A 23,728-nucleotide genomic window follows, 5' to 3' on the forward strand; every position below is an offset into this window, starting at 1 on the left:
CACGACAGCCCAGCCAGCCTCCCTGAAAAACAAAATTGAATGTTAAAAAAGGATCAGAAGAGTTGGAGCTAAAACGTTTTTAAGGGGGCAGTTTTACTTTTGGCAGCCAATCTAGTATACTTGGTCAGTAGGCTTGGCTTCAGAGTTGAGCATAAAAAAATGGCAGATGTTCTGGGTGCCATCTCCAGCCGGTTACACAAGTTGAAACTGGGTTCATGACATGTCTCTTTCCATCCAGTTTTATGGAACCCATTTACATTAAAACACGGACCAACGATCCGGATTCAACCTAAGTCCAATTTTTGGATATGATAGAAAAGTTGGATCCAGGTTTAGATGTTTTGCAGATGGCCACAGGCCTTCTGAGAAAAGTTGTTTTGGAGAGCAAAAAAATCATTTTCCTTCTTTGTATGGAGGTGCTCAGTATCAGTTTCTGGTTAAAACCATCTACATGGTATCTTTGGGAACGGTTAGGATGAAATCTTTATGTATGGATATCAATTTAGTGGTTCCCTTTCTCTAACACGGGTTCTGCAGACTGAATCTTACAAAAATATGAAACCAAGAATCTATCTAAATCCAAAACTGTAATATGAGCTATGGGATCATGGTTTGTATGGTGTTTGCAAAGTCTGAGATTCTTGTTTGGGCTGATTCAGTTATACCTAGATTCAAACAGATTCTTACGTGTTTCACCCCTATAAGATCTGGTCCTTTTGTGGGATGAGAGTGCTCCACAATGTTGTCAGTATCGGTATCAGTCCTGTATGGTTTGGCCAACGATTCAGGTGAATTGGCCTATATGTGAATAGTTTTAAATTGGCCAAAAATAATTTAAATCCATTAAAATAATATTAAATTTTTTTTAGTGTTTTTTATATTTATTAAAAAATTGCCAAGGGTGAAGCTTATCGATTTTCTACCGATAAGATAAGTACAGGATGAATACTAACAACATTGGTGCTCCAAGAAGGGCTATTACCCACAAATCACGAAGAACATAATGGTGCCACTGTGCCACCTACTACCTTCTTTCACGAAACAACAAAAGAGTTTAAAATAACAAAAGAACGACATGTTGAATTTTAAATCCACCGGATACTAAAGCATGATTGATAACATGCTCTCGCTAAACCGTTGAAATCATAAACAGAATAAAACCAAAAGCAAAAGCTATACCTAAATCCATAGCGCTTCGGTTGATCGTTGACGGATATGATCTTTTAGAACCAGAATATTTGACCATTTTCCTTTATCTAAACCTGATGAGAGAGACTCAATCTCTTTCTGACTTATGGAGAACCTGAAGAGGGAGGGTCTTAATATAAGGTTTGGGGACCATAACGTAATGCATTTAGGAGTCTGCTTCAACTCAACACATTATAGAGTCGTAGACAGGGTAGGACTCTCCACATAGTATTACATACCATTTGAGATACCACAAGACTCATCCGAATTAGACCACATGAACCGAGCATGAACCTAAGACATACATACGATGTGTGGTTCAACGTATGTAGACCTACATAATTTTCTAACAATCTTTCACTTGGGTCACATATGTAACCTTACAATCACACATTGTAACCTTATGAGCTCAAAAATATTGTTTTATTAATTGATATTTCTATCAATCTTGCCAATTGATCATGTCAACACAGAACCAAAACGGTCTTCATTACAAATAACGTAATTGGACTCATCAATGATCACGTATATTGATACAACCAAATGACATGGATCAAGTATGGATATGAAACATAAAAATTACATGCAATGTGATCAAACATGCCTATTTTCAACTGGTCCTACTGAAAACTTTAGTGAGATCACAACATAATGAGTACAGAATGCAACTGAAACTTTAACTTTATACCGAAGTAGCAAAAGAGAACTTTATTATATCATAGAACGACCAAATACAAACTCTCACTAAATCAACATATCATAAAATGATAAAACACCCATGCGAGCAGTAAGATCGTGAAAGACCTTGGGTGACAAACCTTTAGTAAGCGAATCTGTAATTATGGAGTTTATGCCAATATGTTCTATTGATATTTGATCATTCTATACTCTTTTTTTAACAACAAGAAACTTAATGTCAATATGCTTTGACTTCGACGAGCTCTTGTTATTATTGGAATATAGCACTGCTGATTTTTTGTCACAAAATAACTTTAGCGGTTTTTCAACATTATCCAAAATCTGCAGCCTGATGACAAAATTACGTAGCCATATCCCATGATTGGATGCCTCATAACAAGCCATGAATTCTGTTGCCATAGTGGAAAAAGCAATGAGTGTCTGCTTGACACTCTTTCAGGAAATAACTTCCTCGCCCAATAGAAAAACATAGCTTGACGTGGATCTGCGACTCTCTTGACATCCCATAAAGTTAGAATCAGAATACTCAATGATCTCTAATTGATCTTACTTCCCGTATGTGAGCATGTAACCTTTTATTGTTTGCAAATACCACATAACTTATTTGACTGCTTTTCAATGATTCATATTTGGGTTACTAAGATATATGCCTAACATCTCAACAATGTACGCTAAATTCAGACGCATACATACCTGAGCATACATAAGACTCCCCATCGCAGATGCATTGGAAATATGTTCCATTGCCTTAATTTCAAACTGGTGTTTGGGGCACTGAGCGAGACTAAACGTGTCTCATTTAACAATGGGAGTATCGCCTTGTTTGCAATCCTTCATGCCATACCTTTCCAGAATCCTTTTGATATAGTTCTTTTGTGATAAATCAAGAATATCCCAAGAATGGTCTCGATGTATCTAAATTTCTAATACAAAAGAAGTGTCTTCAAGATCTTTTATTTCAAATTTCTTTGTCAGAAATCTCTTGATTTCGTGCAGTATGCCTATATCATTACTGACAAGCAATATATCATCAACATACAAAACCAGAAAAATAAATGTACTCCCACTGAACTTATGATATATGCATTCATCAACCACATTCATCTCAAAACCAAACGAGAGGACAACTTGATGAAATTTATTATACCACTGACGAGAAGCTTGCTTAAGTTCATAGATGGATTTCTTTAGTTTGCAAATCATCTTCTTAGCATCGCTTAAGACAAAATATTCTGGTTAGACCATGTATATTGTCTTATCGATGTCCCCGTTAAGAAATACAGTCTTAATATCCATCTGATGTAGCTTTAAGTCATAATAAGCCTCACGTGTCATCATAATCCTAAAAGAGTCTTTCATAGAAACCAGAGAGAAAGTCTATGTGTAGTTAATGCCTTCTCTTTGAGTAAACTCTTTTGCAACAAGACAGGTCTTATATCTTTTCACACTACCCTTTGAATCTCTTTTGGTTTTAAATATCTATTTGCAACCAATGAGTTTCACACCCTCAGGTAATGGGACAAGATTTCACACGTCATTGTTACTCATGGATTTAATCTTCTCATGCATTGCTTCAATACACTTTTGAGAGTTAGAACTTTGTGTGGCTTGATGGTGGTTGATTGAATCATCTTCCATTAAGCCAGTATCACCCTAATGCTCTTGTAGAAAGACAATATAATCATCTGAAATCGCTTTTCTTCTCTCTCTAGTGGATTTCCTTAATGACACTGGTTCTTGAGGTTGTTGAGTTTGAACTTCAGAATTAAAAGCTTAATTTGGATAGGAAGATCTGAAACATTACCTTGATCCCAATTTATGGGAACAATGTTAGGAATGAAAATTTGATCATTGTCATCCACAACTGTAAGAAGAGAAAAATATTCTTCTTCAAAAGCAATATCTTTTACTTTATCACTCACCTCAAACTCAACACCCTCAAAGAAACAAATGTTTCTTATTTTGAAAAATTACTTATTCACAAGGTCATAAAATTTATAGCTCGTAGACCTTTTAGAATATCCAACAAAATAGCAATTAACCATTCTGGAATCCAGTTTTTTTTATATGGCCTATATAGCCTAGCCTCAGCTGGACATCTCTAAATATAAAAATATTTTAAACTAGGCTTTCGACCTGTCCACAATTCATATGGGGTCTTGGTTACTACTTTAGAAGGTACTCTGTTCAAAACATAGGTTGCAGTCTTTAATGCTTCTCTCCAGAGGGACTCTGGTAAGGTAGAATGAGAAATCATACTCCTTACCATATCCTTAAGAGTCTTGTTTCGTCTTTCAGCAACACCATTCATGTTAGAGGTGCCTGACATGGTATATTGAGAGACGACATTCCTCTAAGAATTTAGCAAAAAGCCCTGGACGTTGTTCACCTGATCCATCATATATGTCATAGTACTTACCACCACAGTCAGATCTGGTGACCTTAATTCTTTTCCTAAGTTGGTTTTCAACTTCAGCCTTATACGATTTGAACATATCCAGAGACTGAGACTTTTCATAAATTAAATATAGGTACCCATAATGAGAATAGTCGTCTATGAACATAACAAAATATTATTGAATATTCTAACAAGACATAGGGAATAGTTCACAAATATTTGTATGAATTAGTTCTAAGCCATTTGTTCTCCTTTCGACACCTAATTTTCTTATGTTTGTTTGTTTTCCTTTTATACACTCAATACAAACCTGAAAGTCTGTGAAATCAAAGGAACCAAGAATCTAATTTAACATAAGCCTTTTAATTCTTTGTTTAGAAATATGACCTAAGTGCTTATGCCACAACAAAGCAAAATTCTCATTTGTTAATTTTTGTTTTGCACCACGAGAACTTATTTGTAAGGTTTTATTAAATGAAGCAATAATATCAAGCATATAAAGGTTATCAATTGTAGATAAAGAACCAGTCCCAATAAGATTTGAATGAAGAAACAACTTAAATTTATTATTTCTAAATAAACAAGAATAACTGTATTGGTCTAAAATGGAAATAGAAATCAAATTATGCCTAAAAGATGACACAATAAATGTTTCTTTCAAATCTAAAAAAAATTCAGTCTTTAATGATAACCTAAATGTCCCGATTGCCTTGACTTTAACTATTTTGCCATCGCCCACATATATGAATCCTTCAACATCAATTGCAATCGGCAACTTAGGCAAGACAAACTTATGTGAGTTGTAGTGTAACGCCCCAAGTTTTTATAGTAAAAATTTTGGAGTAATTTTTTTTTTTGAAATAGCGGAAGTGCGGAAAACACAAATCGGGTGCATTACAGGGTAAAACAAAGAAGTACCAAAAAACATACCATTCAAATATTAAAACATTAATGTCATTAACTACATCTCATAAATGAAATTACAAATCTAACTATTCAGAGTTAAACAGGAAACACTGAAAACTGAGATCTCTTGACTACTCCCAAATGCGACGCCACGATGCTCCAATTATTTACTACCTGAAAATTTTTAAAGCAGAAGGGTCAGACTCCACTGTCTGCGTAAGAAGCATTATATCTATATGTGGTGCTCAGTGTCCTGTGTACAAATATGTGCAAACATCTAAAGTTATAACCAGCAGGTAATTTGTCTTATTCTAATAAAATAAACATGCTTTTAAATTCATGATACAGTACGAGAGATAACTGGACTAAAGGTACATTTCTTTATACTAGCATAAGTTGTAGTTCTACAAATGCCATATCAACAGTTCACAATCTTTCAAGAATTAGTTTCCAGTCAACTTAAATTATTTAATGTTTATCTTACTCTTACTCTTACCCTGTGGGTACACACAGGCATAGACATCGTAGTAAACTGAGACCCTACGGTGATACGCCTAGCTCTCAAAAAAACATGAACGTTTACGAAGCTTGTACCACATACCCTCTTCAAGGTAGATCAATGAGTCCAGTAACATATACCGTCTTTCGGGTATACCCAGAGCCCAGAGAATCTGGTAACATATACCGTCTTTCAGGTATACCCAGAATCTCAAAAGTTTTATGTTTTATATTTCATTTTATATTTTCTTTATAATCAGGTGCGAGCTATCGCACTACGAGGGGTCCGGTAACATACACCTTCTTTCAGGTATACCCAGAGCCTCATAAATCTCATATTTTGACTTCTCAATTATTTTTTTGTGTGAGTCATTGCACCACAGAGGATTCTCAAAATCCTGAAACCGACTTGCGGTTCACACACATAGTATTCCATTTTGAGTCAGGGTGCCATAAGCACCAACAAGGTAGTATTTCTCAGAACATGGCTCGACTTGGAACTCATATCTTCCAACATTTATTTTCGGCTATGGAGTGTGTCCACGTCCACGAAACTAGGCGCTATACGTGGCACAAAGACTATTTCTTTCTTTTCAAGACATCGTGCTTACTCAATAGTTATTCATGCATCAATACAACTCGCTTAGCCATCATCCCAGCATATACCGACCAACTGATCAGTGGTTTTGTGGCCATAAAATGACCCAAACCGGATTATCACCTCAATACCCACCTCCGGTTGGGAGTGGCTGATTCACCCAAAAGAGTAAGCATGGTGTCTAGCTTAATTAAAAAAAATATATTTCTTGCTTATTCATATAGACACTTTCAATACACATGAATGTGTTCCCTTATAACCAAAAATGGAATAATGTGCTTCTTATACAGCCCTAATATTAACTTTATGGTCAAGGTACATGTAACAAATTTAATATACTAACTTCCTTAATAATGGTGTAACCATCAAGGCTCACGATAACACATACCATTGTAACGTCAATCTGTAACTCCAACAAGAAAAAGAATTGGGCAATGATACATTTGATAATATGTTGGGCATCAAATCTTGATGCTAATGTATAAATTCATTTCTTTCTTTTTTTCTTTTTTTCAGATTGTTTATCTAACCATTTTAGAACCCAACCCATTGTTCCAACCGAACAAGCATCAAATCAAGGTTGTATATTCTTTTCCAATTTACAAAAAAAATTATACAAATGAAACCACCATATGTGTGCACACGTTTCTGTAGAACTAAAACACTTCCAAAACCTACTTGAACAGATTATATGGGACAATTGGGTAATTAACTCAAAACTATATATATATATATACATATATTTTTTTTTTATATGTGCACACCTTGATGTAATAGAAAAAATATATGAGCAACACAATCGTGCGTTGTGATTGAGTCTGTTTCAAAAGGTCTGTGTCCACCGTGACATTCATAAGTGTATTATACACTATTGAACTATGGTATTGGTTATCTATTGTAATAGTTCACAGTTCATTAGGTAATGATTCAAACTAAAATTTTGAGCCTAACGTCATACAACAATAAATCAAATGTTAGGTCATGTTGTTCACATTCAAACCGTTAATTCCAGCCAAGACATAGTGCAGTAGAGCATAAATCAGTAGCTTATTTGGCCCATGTCTAACCGACTATCAAGCAACCTTTAGTAGATGTTCAAAGCAAAAATCATTAGGTCAAGGCAAGCTTAAACCTAAAGGGAGTGAACAAACATGGTCTCAACAACAGTCTTTGTAAATAACCAGATTTACGTGACCTCCAATGAAACCCTTGGACTGTAGATCTGGGAATAACATATACCTATATTTTTTTTATATCATGTGACATGGTCTGTGTATATTTTGTTGAACATATACCTTAACAAAATTTTGACAACTATTGAAAGTTGAAATGATCGTCTCATGTGGTTTCAATATGCATATACCCTCCTCTAGAGTCATCCACTCTAATCGTGTATTACAAATACCCATCAATCGTTTGGGATGAGTTCACATCCAGTCCACCATCACTCGGGCCATCCAAAACCCAAAGTGTTTTTTTTTCTATCAGTTCAGAGCTTGAACCTCTGTATACCCATTCATGGCTAGCATGGTTTAGTACAGATTTTTGGGCAGCATCAAGCCCCATACATACTACAAGGCAACGAGTACAACACATAAGTATAGTGCCCCTTACCTCTTCAGAGCTTCTTGCTGGCGATAATGGTGGTTCTCTGTCCTTCACGTTGGAGCCCACTTAGTCACAAGGGAGAAGCCTTCCCATTCCACAATGGAGGTCGAGTATGAGAGAGAGAGAGAGAGAGAGACGTCTATGGTGGTTGCATGTTTTTTTTTTATTCTTGAGCCCCTCATATGACTCCTCTTAATTAGGGGAGTTAAAAAAAATTTCAAACTTTCAAACCCCACCAACATCCACGATTTTTTTTGTGGGTGGTCATGCTTCCACATTTGCCCTCTTTCTCCCATGACTAGAATCTCTCTAACTTCCATTTTGAGTTTACTTTATGGGTACCCCTCTTCCATGTCACATGGGATTCCCCTTATTTTTTGGAAAAGGAAAAAAAAGTAGCCAAAATGTAGGCTTAACCCACTCCCACGTTTTTACCATTCCTATATATATTATTTATTTATTTATTTATTATTATTATTATTATTATTATTATTTTAAAATCTCCATCATCCTCTTCTTGTGCAAAAAGGAAAAAATCAATGCACAGGGGGTTTTGAACCGGGGTCTTCAACTTAAGGGGTAATGAGCCCCACCACTTGTGCTATGTTGCTTTTCATTGCAAAGGGTGTGAATTAAATTGTATATAACCCTTTCAGTTTTGTTCTGGATTTCATAAAAATCCGGAACAAAACTGAAATGTTTTTCGCTTCTACATGGGTGCACCGTGAGTTTTGAACTTGGGTTGTGGCTCCAAGCAACCATGTGCCCTACCACTACACCACACCATCACTTGGTGTTTACTTTTGCAAGAAAATTTTTTTAATGTCATATTTGGACGTTTTTCCTTTTTAATGGATTTCTTCTATTTTCAAGTAGATTTTTCACCTGTTGGTTCTAAACTTGCACTCTCTCGCCATAAATGTGCTTCGGATTCCACGCTATTATCTCGAAACCATCGGATTTCTCTACTTGGCCTCGTGAACCGGGTTGGATCATCAGATCTCGCTAAGTCCGGATCTAAGTACCCTTTCTAGTATTCGTTACCGGGTTCGCTCTACTGGCCCGCAAGCCTCAAAATCACATTGAATATTTCATAAACCATATTATTTCACATAAACACTTGTTTTTATTTCATTGAAAATTCCTTAAAATTCATGGGTTTTACATGTAGCACCAGAATCCATCCATCAAGTGTGTTCGGGCATAGAAGTTAGATTGACATCAGAACATACCAAAATAAGGAGTGTACCTTTCTTCTCATGCCAAGCATAATACTTGGTACAATCCTTCTTCATGTGACCCTCCCGTTTGCAAAAGAAACAACTAGACTTTGGGTCCTGATGTCTTTTCTGTTTCTTCTGCGATTAAGAGTCAACTGTAGCTTCCTTAGTTCTTTTCTTTTTCTTAAACTTCTCCTTAGAGGTTACTGCCAGATGAACACTTTCAGTCTTTTCTTGCTTCATCCTATCATCTTCTTGTATACAGTGTGAAATGAGCTAATTATGAGTCAATTTTTCCTTCTGACAGTTATAACTGACCTTAAATTGATTGTACTTTGTAAGAAGGGATATCAAAACTAAGTGTACGAGTAAGTCCTCGAACAACTCTAACCTTAATGCCTTAAGTTTTGAAGCAAGATGAGACATCTCCATGATGTACTCCCAAATGTTTTCTTTGCCCTTATACCTCACTAAGACAAGACACGAAAGAAGAGTACTTATCTCAACCGTTTATTTTTTTGCAAAACGTTTTTCAATTTCTTTAAGGAAATGTTTGGCATTGGCTTCTTCAGACATGGTGCCCCTGAAGGATTCTGAAACCGCACATTTCATGATTATTAGACTCATGCGATTAGATTGATCCCACCGCTCAAAGTTCTTTTTATCTTCAACAACACTCTTATCCATAAGAGCAGGTGATTAATCTTCTCGTAGTGCAAGATCCAGATCCGTACAACCAAGCACAATCATAACATTTTATATTCAGTTCTTAAAATTTGAATTGCTCAAAATAAGAATATAATTAATGTTTGCAGATATCATAGAAGCAAAGGTATTAACTGAATAAAGAATAAACAAACTCGGAATTAACATTCATATTCACATGCAATAACATATTTAAAACAATGGTGAACCCCATTACAAGATACTCAGCACAATATAGACACTTAGTCTTTGAACAAAAGTGTCAACTTGTAAGTGGTACTCTCAATACAATAATCAAAACATGGACCATCAGTCCTGTCAAACAACGAGCCTTTCTTTGGACCGACTCATTATTCACATGAAAAACTGAATGATTGTCCCATATTTATTACTGAAAGTATACATTTGGATCGATCAAATAGTAATCATCCTTTGGACCGATCACTATTCACATGAACCACAAATATATAGTCATCACAATATTCTAAAATAAACTAACCTACACAATAGATGTTATTTTGGCAACATATTGATTCAATCAATTCAATTTAAAATATCGGACCCAAAATCAGAAAAAATACCAATGTTCGAATATGTCAATGAATGCACATGAACATAAAGGAAACACAATTATAATTTGTATGTGGCTCAAAAGTTAACCGAAAATAGCCCACCAAATGACCCATGAAGCACACCAAATAGCCCTATAAAATCTTAATTTTTTTTTTATAAAGCTTAGTGCAGGGGTCTGACCAATTGGGTCAGGCTGGACTCTCCTACGGATCCAAAGTTTGTCTAACTCGAAACAGGTCAGACCCAAAATTATTGTAGCCGGGTGTAGACCCGAGCTATTGGGTGGGGTGCAACCAGGCTCGACCCACACAATGGTGTCTACCAACTCGGTTCAGTCCCCCCCCAAATTGAATGGGACTGAATCGGGTAGGCAGGCCCTCCCCCACCCCCAAATGCACCTTGAGTCAGCCTGTCTCCAACTCAGGTGGCTGACGAGGCCAGATCCTGGCAGAAGACCAGACTGAACCGGTCCGGTTCAGTCGGCTAAACACCGAACCTGCCTTGGTTTGGTCGGCATAACACTGAACTGAATGATCGAGTCGACCCACCTGACTGAATCAACAGTGAGCCGATTCGGCTTGGGCAGAGCCAATACAGAGAAAAGACAAACCGGCTCAAGCACGAGATGGCCGAGCCAAGCGCCGACCATCTTCTGCCTAGTACATAGAGTCACCAGGTGACGGTGGTGGGGCATACCAAATGCCTCATCGTCATTGCCGGACAAAACTGACCCTAGACATTGGATGGCGACTGGGCGAACAGAGTACCCCATCCGTCGGCAACCTGCATCCGATCATCCACCAGCGGCTAGGTCCGAGCAAAACACTGTATGCCGCTGACGGAGTACCAGACCAAATGCCTGCAACCACCGACCTTGGAGAGAGACCAGCAATGGCAGAAAACCATATTGGGTTGCCGTTGAACCCAAGCACATCCACCCTCGCACGGTCTAGCGATCAGAAGGAGGAGGGCCCTCTGTCGTCCGACGAAGACATCGACGAGTCCTCTCTCTCGCCGGATGGCCCTAATAAGGGGAAGAACTTCGGCTATAAGATGAGTCGAGCGAGCAACATCCCTTCGCACGACATCCAAAGATCAGGTCAGTTGTAACCCCGTTTGGTGTCCAGAGGACTGAACGACGACAATACACCATCCGGCAAACGGTTCTCAAAACGGGCGACACCCCCAAAATCCGATGAACAGTCGACGAGCAGAGTGTATCCGACGATGGTTGAAATCGACCCTGGATGCCGGCATACACAGGGCTTGCCAAGTGCTCACCTTCTTGTCGACCGGCGATGACTGGATTCGGCCAGGGTGCCAACGAGTTTGGTGGACACCAAATCCGACCCTGAATCCATACGATTCCGGCGATGAGATCCAGTAGAACTGAGAAGGGGGGAAATCGCTTATGCGAATCCTGAATGGGCATCATCCCTGATAATCTGACGATCAGAGCGGACGAGCACCTATCTACTGGATTGAATAGGGGGCAAACCTCTGCTCCACGGTCCGATGATCAGGTAAAGACAGTGTCACCGTCAGATCCTTAGCATAATAAAGTGCCCCTGCTCCACAATATGAATGGACCCATGATGTTCGACGACAATCCGATGACCAGAATGGATCATCATTGAAAAACAAAATACAAAATATATATAAAATCATTATTTTTCAACGATTCAACGAGAATATATGCTTTGATACCAATTGTTGAATTTTAAATCCATCGAAGATCGATAATATGCTCTTGCTAAACTGTTGAAATCATAAACAAAATAAAATCAAAAGCGAAATTTATACCTGAATTCATAACGCTCCGGTTGATCATTGACGGGTATGATCTTTCTAAACCTGTATATTTGACTTTTTTTCTTTCTCTAAACCTGGTGTTAGAGATTCAATCTCTTTTTGACTTATGAAGAACTTGAAGAGAGAGGACCTTAATATAAGGTTTGGGGACCATAACCTAATGCATTTATGAGTCTCTCTCAACTCAACCCATTATAGAGTTGTAGACACAACAGGTCTCTCCATATAGTGTTTCATACCATTTGAGATATCATAGGGCCCATCAGGATTAGACCACATGAATCGGGCATGAACTTAAGACAAACTTACGATGTGTGGTTCAACGTATATATGTAGGCTCACACGATTTGTTAACACGGCGTGAGAATTTTTTTTTTATTTTTCTTGCATGTTTATTGACAAAATATTGATAATTTAAAAAAAAAAAGTAGGAAAAATATGCAATTAAGAATAAATAATAACCATTCTCTCAAGAAATAGAGTTAAAAAATATTTTGTTGGATAATTAGAGAAAAAAAATGCTTCACTCGCAGAGTTTACAAGCCACTAGGAAGTATACCCATCTTTAGGAGAGGGTGGTGTATGTTCGCCCCCGATGATTCATTGAATCCCACGTCTGTGTTTGGGGCTTTGAATAAGCACCACGTATACAAGCACATGGGGCTCGTATTCTCGTGTATGTTGACATAACTTTGCATCGGACTCTGGTGTTGTTGCAAAGACTTAAGTACCATTTCTTGCTATTCTTCTCATAAAGTGATGGTTTGAGAAAATGACAAAAATGCCCTTCATTCAAAAAAGAAAAAACAAATAGTTCAAAAAAAGGACAAACATGTCCTCCATCTAGAAAGTCGAGGATGATGTTGACTCTTCAAAGTCTTCTTCTTCTTTCTTCGTTCAAAAAAAGGACAAACATGTCCTCCATCCAGAAAGTCGAGGATGATGTTGACTCTTCAAAGTCTTCTTTTTCTTTCTCCGTAAAACACTGTAAAACCCTCTCTCTCTCTCTCTCTAGAGAAGAAATCAAGGGAGGCAAAGAGTTCTCCCTGGAGAAGGCCATGAACATCAACCCTTTCACTCTCTCTCCCTTCTCTCTCTACTTCTGTGCACATCCAACAGACGATCCTACATTGCTCCATCGTCATCTTCTTCTTCTTCCTTCTCCGTAAAACACTGTAAAACCCTCTCTCTCTCTCTAGAGAAGAAATCAAGGGAGGTAAAGAGTTCCCCCTGAAAAAGGCCATGAACATCAACCCTCTCACTCTTTCTCCCTTCTCTCTCTACTTCTGTGCATGATTTAGAGTTTTTGCCCTTACAGGAGGGGGTCCGGGGGCAACCCCCCCCCCCCCCCCCTCCCGGCGCGGGTCCCGGGGGGGCCATCCCTGGCGGGGGGCTAGGGGGGCAGCGCCCTCCGGACCAAATTTTTTTTTGGCCTTCCAACAACAATTTATAGTATTATCAGGCTTTCCTACATAAATTTGTAGTATTTTCGGGTCTCCAACGAAACGCTATAGTGATTTGCGGAAGACACTACAAATTGCAAATCGTTATAGCGATTTGTAATGTCTTCAGCAAATCGTTATAGTGATTTGTAGTGTCTTCCGCAAATCGCTATAGCGATTTATAGATTCTTCCGCAAATCGCTATAGCGATTTGTAGTGTCTTCCGCAAATCGCTATAGCGATTTATAGATTCTTCCGCAAATCGCTATAGCGATTTGTAGTGTCTTCTGCAAATCACTATAGCGATTTGTAGTGTTATTCAGTAAGCAAATCGTTGTAAATCGCTACCCGAATTAAGACAAATTTGTCAGGGTCATATCTCTTTAACCTTATGTCATATTCCAAATCCGTAAAAAGTGGTGTCTTCGTTATTGAGTCTAGTTTATTTCTGTAAATTTTCAGTGATTTTTATTGTCATTTCATTTCTCATTTTAACTAAAAACTATACTCTATTATTTTGTGTTATTTGAGTTGCACAACACCATTCTCGCTTGACATCCACATCTTGATTCTGACATGCTCCTTGTTGGATTTTCCATTAATTTCTTCCAATCAGGCTCCACAATAGTCAATGTGCAGGTCAGCCGGTGCTTGATGGAGCAATGTAAGATCTTCTGTTGGATGTGCATATAAGCAGAAAGAGAAGGGATAGAGAGAGAGTGAGAGGGTTGATGTTCATGGGCTCCTCCAGAGGAGATTTCTTTCTCAGATAATCCTACAGTGCAGAGACTGGGTCTTAAATAATCATCTTCGGGGCACAAAAATATGTCTTTCTCACCACGATACCCTGTGCATTTTTTGACCACGACACCCGGGACCCGTGTCAGGGGGAGCCCCCGGACCCCCCTCCTGTAAGGGCAAAAACTCTAAATCAGGCTCCACAACGAATCAAGTTGAACAATGCTACACACACTGGGAGGAGCTCCCAAACCTCCTCCTATAAAGGCAAAAACTCTAAATCAAGCTCCACAATGAATCCAGTTGAACGATGCTATCCACGTTGGGAGGAGCCCCCAAACCCTCCTCCTATAAGGGCAAAAACTCTGAATCAGACTCCACAACTCATCAAGTTGAATGATGCTACCCACGCTGGGAGGAGCCCTCAGACCCCCCTTTCTGTAAGGGTAAAGACTCTGAATCAGACTCCACAACTCTTCAAGTTGAATGATGCTACCCACGTTGGGAGGAGCCCCCAGACCCCTCTCCTGTAAGGGCAAAAACTCTGAATCAGGATCTACAACTCATTTAGTTGAATGATGCTACCCATGCTGGGAGGAGCCCTCAAACCCTCCTCCTGTAAGGGTAAAAACTCTGAATCAGGCTCCACAACAGTCAATGTGCAAGTCAGCCGGTGCTTGATGGAGCAATGTAAGATCTTCTGTTGGATGTGCATAGAAGCAGAAAGAGAAGGGAGAGAGAGAGTGTGAGAGGGTTGATGTTCATGGCCTCCTCCAGGGGAGATTTTTTTCTCAGATAATCCTGCAGTGCAGAGACTGGGTCTTAAATAATCATCTTCGGGGCACTTTAAGTCTTTACAACCACTCATTTTCAAGAATCGTCATTTTTTTTTACACCAATGGAGGAGAGGGTACTTAAGTCTTTGCAATCGCATCAAACTCCAATGCTAATTAATGCTGACAAACATGGGGATACGAGACGCACATGCTTACATACGTGGTGCTCTTTGGGACCCCGAACATGAGATGTAGCTAACTGCCCTGTTCGGAGGGGAAACATATAACCCGCTTCGCATCTTTAGCCTTGCAGCGAAGGAAGCACGCCTGTGGGTTTTGAACTTATGATGTTCCATCAACTTGTCATATTCAAGAATCAACCCTAGTAGATGAGCAAAGCCATCGTAGGCTCTCTAAAGCGTTAATTGTGGGTGGTTGTGAAGGTGTTGACTTGAAGAAGCCGGATCAAACCCCACTAACGCATGGGTGTGTCCGTAGCTTTCAGAGGCTCCTTCGCTTCAGCAAGAAAAAAAAAGATATTTGCAACTGTTTTCATTAACATCAGGAATTCCATTACTATCTTGAAAAGGTGAAAAATCAGATTATATGCAGTCAAAGAAGGAGAAAGAAGGCATATGGATGCTAAACATTTGCATTAAATTCATGGGGTAAGAAGGATAGAGGTTGGTTTTACTTCCAATCCAAACAACTCCAATATCCTTTTTACTTGGTAAAAAAGCCAAAGGGCGCAGTATGTGTATAGTCCCCTGCCGCAAGGTCGAAGCTGGGTGTACTCCGTGGTGAAGTGAACAGGGAGGATCTCAAGGGTTTTACAAACTGAAGGCACATAACTGGTTTGGATTCAGGTCATTTATCTGACTGAATCCGAATCAATTAGTCAGATTCAGAAATGAAAGATCTGATATAATTAATAAAGAATTATATTCAAATATGACATTGATCCAAATCCATGTACATGCAATTGAATCCAATTAGCTATTTAAGCTAGTGGATCAAGACTCGGATTTAGCCTTGTCCTTCCTAATCCGGTTATGCAAAATCCATTTAGGTAGGATTCAATAATCTTGGACCCTAACCCAATCCAAGAGAGTGAGTCCAATTAGGTCGGATTCAATAACCGAATCCGAGAGAGAGAGAGAGAGAGAGAGAGAGAGAGAGGTGTGCAAACATGCACGCGCTCATGCATATCTGTGCATGTGCATAAGCATATACTCTCCTATCAACCATCATTGAATTTCCATAGAATGGTTATGTCAGCCATTGTCTTTTTGCTAATAATTATCGTAGACTAATAAAATATCAATGCCATTATTTTGCCTACCGACCCCAACAACAAAGAACACAGCAACCCCCTTCTCCCTCCTGCCCCCCACATGCCACCGACCAAGTCTGTTCTAATCCTCACCCTCTTCTCCATTTCAATGAAGTTACTGACACTAGTCATGTAGCCCACTTGCATTTCAGTTTCTCTACTCGAAACTAAGTAAACCAGAAAATGTTCTAAACAGTTTTTAAGGCGTACAAACCGGAAAATATTGGTTGCTCTCATGGGTTCCAAACCCCCTAGTTGAAACTCATAGGAGAAGTTGTGATCAAATATGATCCCATGGATGTGTTTAGCATGATCAAAATAGTAGAAATCAACATTTAGATTGTATTTTTTCAGCATAAAGATATGTTGTTTTGATAGTTGAAAATTCAGTACAATGTACACTGCTGATTTTTCAACTCCAAAAAATCTAATATACATGATCCAAGGAATGATTTTTACTGGATCAAACATCTGGAGGATTAGATGTGCAAAAAATTAGAGTTTTTCACTAGAAGGTTTGAAACCCAAGAAAGTAGCAAACATCATCCCTTAACAGTTCATTCTATAGAAACTGCGTTGCATCAAAGAGTTTCAGAGCTTGGCCATATACACTAAAAAAAGTTGGGCCCACGAGGGGATCTGATCATCTGGCTAGAGGGTGGATCCTGACGTCCCAAGTTAAAGGGGCGTCACAAGTTCAAAACCTAGATTGCGCATCTTTTGCTGCAAGGTCAAAACTGGGTGTACTTGATGGGCAGGGGAGACCTGGATTTCACGCCAACGGACACCGTGAACAGGACACAGGTCAACTGATTGTACCTTCTAGTGCATAGAAAATCGATGCCCGGCTATAAAAAAAAAAAAGGTAATTGGAGCCTCACTCAACCCTGTCAAACTCGAGTGTGTCAAATGCAAAACCGAATCTGCTATATGCCTTGCTGAATGCGACTTTCATGTCTTAGCATCAAAAGGTCCATTCCTAAAGTCATTTAGGAACTAGCTCAATCTACAGCAACACAGTCCTTCCAATTTCAGGTAATTTCTGGTTCTATTTTATATGAACACACCACTGCTTTAGCTCATCTTCATCATGATGCAGTTCTCTCCACAAAAACGCATTGCAGTTACAGTATCCTGCAACGTATAATAACTGCTCAAAATGATGTCCCATTCTGAAAACAAGCCGTCGCTCAGTAGAGGAGCACTTCAGGTATCACCATATATCCTCAAAGTACGTGGTTACTCTGCGTTAAGTACTGCACATGCATGATAATTCTCAGTGAGGCACAAAAAGTAATCAATGTTGCAAGCATAACAGAGCTTTATCGATCCAAGTGCAATATTCATCTTTTGTAATTTTCTCACAATCTCACATCGTATCGTGCACTTGAAGAACATTTTTAGGGAGACATGCTGGCAATCATAATGGCAAATATCTTTTTAAAAAAAGAGAAAAAAACCATACATGCCTTGCATTTGGAATTTTTAAAATATCCTATAATTCTGTTCTTAGATTTAAAAATGTGATAACACCATGACATTATCAAATATCAGATATCTCAGCTTTTTTATTTTTCTTCGTGTGCAGTCTTGATTTTTTTAACCATGATTTTCTCATTTTATTCTCTTCTGTTTCACTATTTAATTATATTGCTGAGATTTCCCAATGAGAACCTGAAGAAAAAACTAAAAAACTTTCGTGAGAATGAGAAATTTCACAGTAGAATAATGGTATTTTAAGATGTTTGTTCGCTATGCTGGCAATGCAGGTATGGTGTCATTGTCATTGCAAGCAGCAATGCTCTGTGAATGGAGACTTTCCTATGGTTAGATTATGTATCTTGGATCATAAAGCCATTTCAATCAAGGTTTTAGAACATCAGTAAATTCAAGAGCCAATCTTGCGTTGGATACAAGGGCTAGGTGGGTCACAAGACTCACAACAGAACCAACTAATGCCATCAAGTCAGAATATCCCCGGGTTTAATCAGGCTTAGCCGACCTTAAAAGTTCATGCTCCAAGTCTCTATTATGTGCCAATGAATCAAGTTGCACCTTCCGAAACACTGTGGCAGCATCATCTGATCTTGAACAAAACTTTCCATTAGAGCAAATGGAATTAAAAATTTTTAAACATCTACAGAAACCACTTGTAGATCATCATCTGTTTAGCAGCAAAGCTTATAGAAGCTGAGAGCATGATAACATGACTCTGAAATCAATTTAACACGACCTGTCATGAAAAGTGGAGATGACAAAGAAACTAAAACACGTCCAAGTAACAAAAGAAAGATGTTCTTTTTCCCCACAAGGGTTTCGATACTTATTATTCATCTAAATACATGTGATTGTACAAACAAATCAAAGGTTATGGCACTGAAGTTCAATTAGTTTGGCATTCACTGCACCAGAAGCTTTTATGGCTCAAACCAAAGAACACGACACAAATGACTCAACTACATATTTCACAAATCAAAATTCCATTTCACATAGTACTATAATGATCAAAACCTGAAAGTGATGGCTTGGAAAACTAACCAGCTCAAATCACCTTGATATAATTCGATTGCACATCATGTTTCCTTCTCTTCCTCTCTCTGTATCTGTCTATCGACACATGCAGCAAACATCATCCTCATCCTGTCAAAAATTCATGCTCTCACGTACAGTAATCCCAACTAGTCCGTACTCTAATCCAAGCATAATGTGGAAGCATACTATCTGCTAAGCCAGACTTTCTGAGACTGTCTTAATGGTAAGAGCAACCCATATTTATAACTAGCTGAATCATAATTGGCTGAGTGGATAATTCAGGCATTCATAGAGCAACCGTGTGAACATCCTGATCATATTCATAGCGGAGTTTCCCCATTTTGGTCTGTAACAAAATAACAAGTTTTAAACTTTTCAGCATATTGAAAGACCTATACAGATGAGGGAATACAACTACATCATCCTTCAGAAGAAATTGAAAAAGTACCACACAGGGAGCAACTAACATAAATGCTAGAGACACTGAGATCTCAGGGATAAAAGAAATGAGGCTTCAATACTCGACGCCCACTATATAATGTAAACTGGAAAAGAATTAACTTTTGGAATAAAAAGGTTACAACGAGGATGAAACCAGACAACCGGTAACAAAGATATTCAGAATCCATTGATACTCCCAAGCATGGTGGTACCAGTGATGGATTTTTACTATGGGTGGTAGAAAGTTGAATGATTTCAATTACCCACAATTAGTAAACAAAAACACCGCCATAAATGAAGTATTAAACACAAATATTTATCGATAATCAGTGGCAAAATAGCAAATAAACCGAAAAAGAAAAATTCCAATCCATTAAATGAATCAGAAATTTGGGACTAAGAGATACAGATGACAGCCTTCCATCAATTGTCTATAACTGTATATAAACAATCAGGATTCCACTAAAGAGACCAAACTCCTAAAACCATGATGTAAAAAGTAATATAAACCCAATCAAAATGCTGCATGAGTTAGTACTTCAAAATTTTTCAGTAGTCATCAAAACAAACATTTTAAAATAGAATACGTGAATGATGATCTAATGCAGAAAAAAAAGCCGATAAAATCAATTGCATCTTAGAAAAGAACAAAATTAGAACCACCACATCTGCAACTAGATCATCAAGGAAAAAACAGAAAAAGAAGGGAAAAGAGAATCTTTATATACCTTCAGGACAACACCAGCAATTCTCTTTCCCGGATAGAGATCAGGGGCATTGAGATGATCCGCAGACTTGCATTCAGGAGGTGTCTCAAAGAGAGACAATGAGAACTGCTTGTAGATGACACCCACATCAAAATAGATCAGACCAGAGCTGGGAACATCAACCTTTATGCCCTTCACAGGGAACCACATGAACAGCTCCTGGGCAGAGATCCCAGAGACAGCTCCCATCTGTCCATAGCTCAAATTGCCTGATATTTTCTTCTCATAATGCACTTGGTTCTCAAACTTTGCATTGCAGGGTTGATCAAGATAGACCTCAAACTTTCCCTGGTCATCCACACTGAAATTGCTGATCCCTTTGGGAAACAGCCCAATTGGCAAACCATTCATCTTCAGGACATCATAAATGGTTTTGGGTTGTGGGTCATTCTGGGAGGTTGAGAGATGTGTGGTCAGGAGGATGAGGAGAAGGGTGAGAAGAATTGTGGGTGAGGAAGAGAAAGGAGGCATTTTTGTGGGGTTTGTCACAGGTGGGAGGTAGGAAAAGAAGGAAAGATGGGATTTTGAGAGAGAGGGGTGGAGATAATGAAGAAAGGGAAGATGGGGGGGGGGGGGGGGGGGGGGGCTGGAGATTTGAGAGAGAGAGTAATAATAAGGAATAATTTGGGGGGCGGGGTGGGGTGACAAAGGGGGAAAGGGGTGAAATGAGAAATGGAGAGGTTGGAATGGAGTGGGGAAGGGGGTTAAATCAGAGACTGGAGAAGTTTTTGTTTTGGGGGGAATGCCAATGGGATGTGAGAAAGGGTTCATGTGTTTTTACATTTGCATAATTGAGACGAGGACAAGAGAGAAGCATGTGAATTGGTGGGGTGGTTGATAATTATGGTTTTGTCTTTGGCATCATGCGTGGAGACCCACAGCACATACATGAGACTACCCTTTTATACAGGGAGGGAGAGAGGCATTTTTCTAGCTTCTTTCTCCCTCCCTTTAGTTACTCTGTGTGTGTTCTGTACAGGTTTGATTCTTAGGTAACAAACAGGGTCTGCAGATTTTATTGTTTACAATAGTTTGACCCGATCAAAATCAGTAGACATTGACCCTTTTGGAATCAACTGGACCATTGGTGGCTTTCATATATTGTTACATGCAAACAAGGGTCCTGGTTAGGTCCGAGTGCCTGGATAGGCATTTAGACTGTGACAGTTATTAGTTAGGCCACCTCTGCGGCTTTTTAAAGAATAGTGTGTATCAATAGGTTTAACTTCATACTATCTTGAAGTTGGATTAGTTTTTGCCATCTGCTAAAAACAAGCTTCAATTTAGGCTATCTGACAAAAAAAAACTTAAATTTAGGCTAGGCCGCTTTTTATTCATATCTAGGGGTGGCAAAATCTGACCCGATCCACAAACCCAACCCGCCAACCTGCTTTTTAGCCGGGTTAGGGTTTGGCTTAAACGGGTTCATATCATAAACGGGTCGACCCGCCTAACCCATTTATTAAACAGGTCGTGTTCGTGTTAAGGGTATGCCAACCCGTTTGACCCATTTAATAAACGGGTTAGGCGGGTGGGTCAACCTGTTTACACGAACCCGTCAACCCGCAACCCGTTTATATATATTAACTTATCTAACCCTAACTCCTAACTTTACACATTGTGTTATTCGGGTTACTCGGGTCGGTTATCGTGTCTATGTTATCGGGTCAACCCGTTTAATAAATGGGTCGCCATGTCGTGTAATTGTGTCATGTTGTGTCGACCCTACCCATTTATTAAACGGGTTAACCGTGTTGTGTCGTGTCGGGTTACCCGTTCAATAAATGAGGTTGTGTTCGTGTTTGCCACATTCGACCCGTTTAATAAACGGGTCGTGTCGTGTTCGTGTTGAGATATTCTGACCCGTCAACCCGTTAACCTGACCCGCCGAACCGACCCGATTGCCACCCCTATTCATATCCAAGCTCGAACTAGAAAGAAATATCTAATAAATTGGCAGACGATAAAAAAGTCTAATAAAATCGTGACAATTTGATCAACTTTCAGTTGAATTTCAGTTTTAATTTCTTTTATTTCAATCATATTCTTTTTTTTCTTTTGCGACTATGAATCCTAGCTGAGAACCAGTTAAATTACTGGGTATTTCAATCATATTCTTAAATTTTATTTTTTGCTGAGGTTTTTTTAACAAAAACATGACAGGCCAAATTTTTGGAGATCTTCCTAAAAATTCGTACCTGATAAATATCGTGTAAATCATCCATTAAACCTCCGTGCGCTTAACCCTTACCCCCAAAGGAGTCGCCACACTTCGACTTCGTTCTAAGGGGTGATGCCCATGAGATTTGAATCTAGACCGCCTGCCTAGCAGCCTAAACCCCATCCGACTAGGCCAAACCCCTTTGGGCCGTACATGTGGACTTATTAGTGACATCAAATAATTGCCGGTATGACCCTATTTTGTACCGGATACGATCCAATACGACCCAGGTTCAGTCTTAGTGCATCAGGTCTGACTATCTAACGATGTTGGACCTGAAAGACCCAACTATCAAATGGACCCAGTCTGATAAGTTTCCAATTAAGATCCAAAAAAGTTTCAGTTAAAATATATAAAAAAGCAAATATTTTACAGGGTTTGGTTTTTGCTATTTGGCAGAGACTAGATACCAACACTTCAAATTCTAATCCGGGTCAAGACCCATCCCGATCTAGCTCATATCCGACCCTTCAACTCCCCGAATTCCAGTACTTTCTAACCACTTTAAACCAGTGGGGATGCATTAATGCAGATATTGAGGATTGTCATTTGTCAACTTCAATCACTACAATGTCTGTTCCCAAGCTCGGAGTTTCTCATTTAGGGGTGTCAATGGATAGGATCTGGTTAAGACCCCTGTAGGTCCAAACCCATATCTGAATTTCAGGTGCTGGTATCAGATCCTGACCTGGGTTCAATAAGGTCTACCGTAACGTAGGGGTGTCAATGGGTTGGGTTTGGTTTGGATCCAGGTGGAACCAGACCTGACCCTGATTTTTAGGTATGGTATCGGATCCGGACTTGGGTCTAATCAGACCCACCATAAGAGAAACCATACTCGAACCTGATAAGAACTACATGAACCAGACTCGGGCCATACCTGGTAAAATAATATTTTTTATCATTTTTACATTGAAAATTTGCGGGTCTTAATCGAAACTCGGGTCGGGCCCAGGTCTGGCATAAATATACCGAGCTCCATGTATTAATCGGACCTTTGGGTCCAGACCCGGGTCTTCTTATTTATCACCATACATGGACCCTATAGGGTTTTGTATGGGTCGGGTCCGGATATACCCGACCCGTTGACACCCCCTTCGATAAGAAAAAAACATACCTAGGTTCTATGAGGATTACATGAACCAGACCCAGTAAAATAATATTTTTTGAAACTTTTTTTATATTGAAAAATCACGAATCTTAATCAGAACTCAGGTCGAACCCGGGTCTGGTATGAAGTTTACAAACCATACCTGGATCCATATACTAATCA

General features: G+C 39.0%; 1 protein-coding gene across 1 annotated transcript; it reads right to left on the reverse strand.

Annotated features, from left to right (window-relative positions):
• Nucleotides 1–18,807: 18,807 nt before the first annotated feature.
• On the reverse strand, nucleotides 18,808–20,764 carry LOC149811606 (uncharacterized protein At5g01610-like). Its single transcript, XM_089993655.1, has 2 exons — nucleotides 20,196–20,764; nucleotides 18,808–19,372 (listed from the first exon to the last, which is right to left on the reverse strand). Exons 1-2 carry the CDS (start codon nucleotides 20,703–20,705, stop codon nucleotides 19,313–19,315), a joined length of 570 nt encoding a protein of 189 aa, XP_089849781.1. The 5' UTR covers nucleotides 20,706–20,764; the 3' UTR covers nucleotides 18,808–19,312.
• Nucleotides 20,765–23,728: the final 2,964 nt, after the last annotated feature.

Source organism: Nuphar pumila, chromosome 17 (assembly GCF_984573655.1).
Source record: "Nuphar pumila chromosome 17, dmNupPumi1.hap1.1, whole genome shotgun sequence".
NCBI lineage: Eukaryota > Viridiplantae > Streptophyta > Magnoliopsida > Nymphaeales > Nymphaeaceae > Nuphar > Nuphar pumila.

Coding starts and splice junctions, on each gene's coding strand:
- LOC149811606 (XM_089993655.1), bottom strand. CDS start 20,705: ATGCCTCCTTTCTCTTCCTCACCCACAATTCTTCTCACCCTTCTCCTC. Junction 19,373..20,195: donor TTGCTGGTGTTGTCCTGAAG/GTATATAAAGAT, acceptor ATTTTGTTACAG/ACCAAAATGGGGAAACTCCG.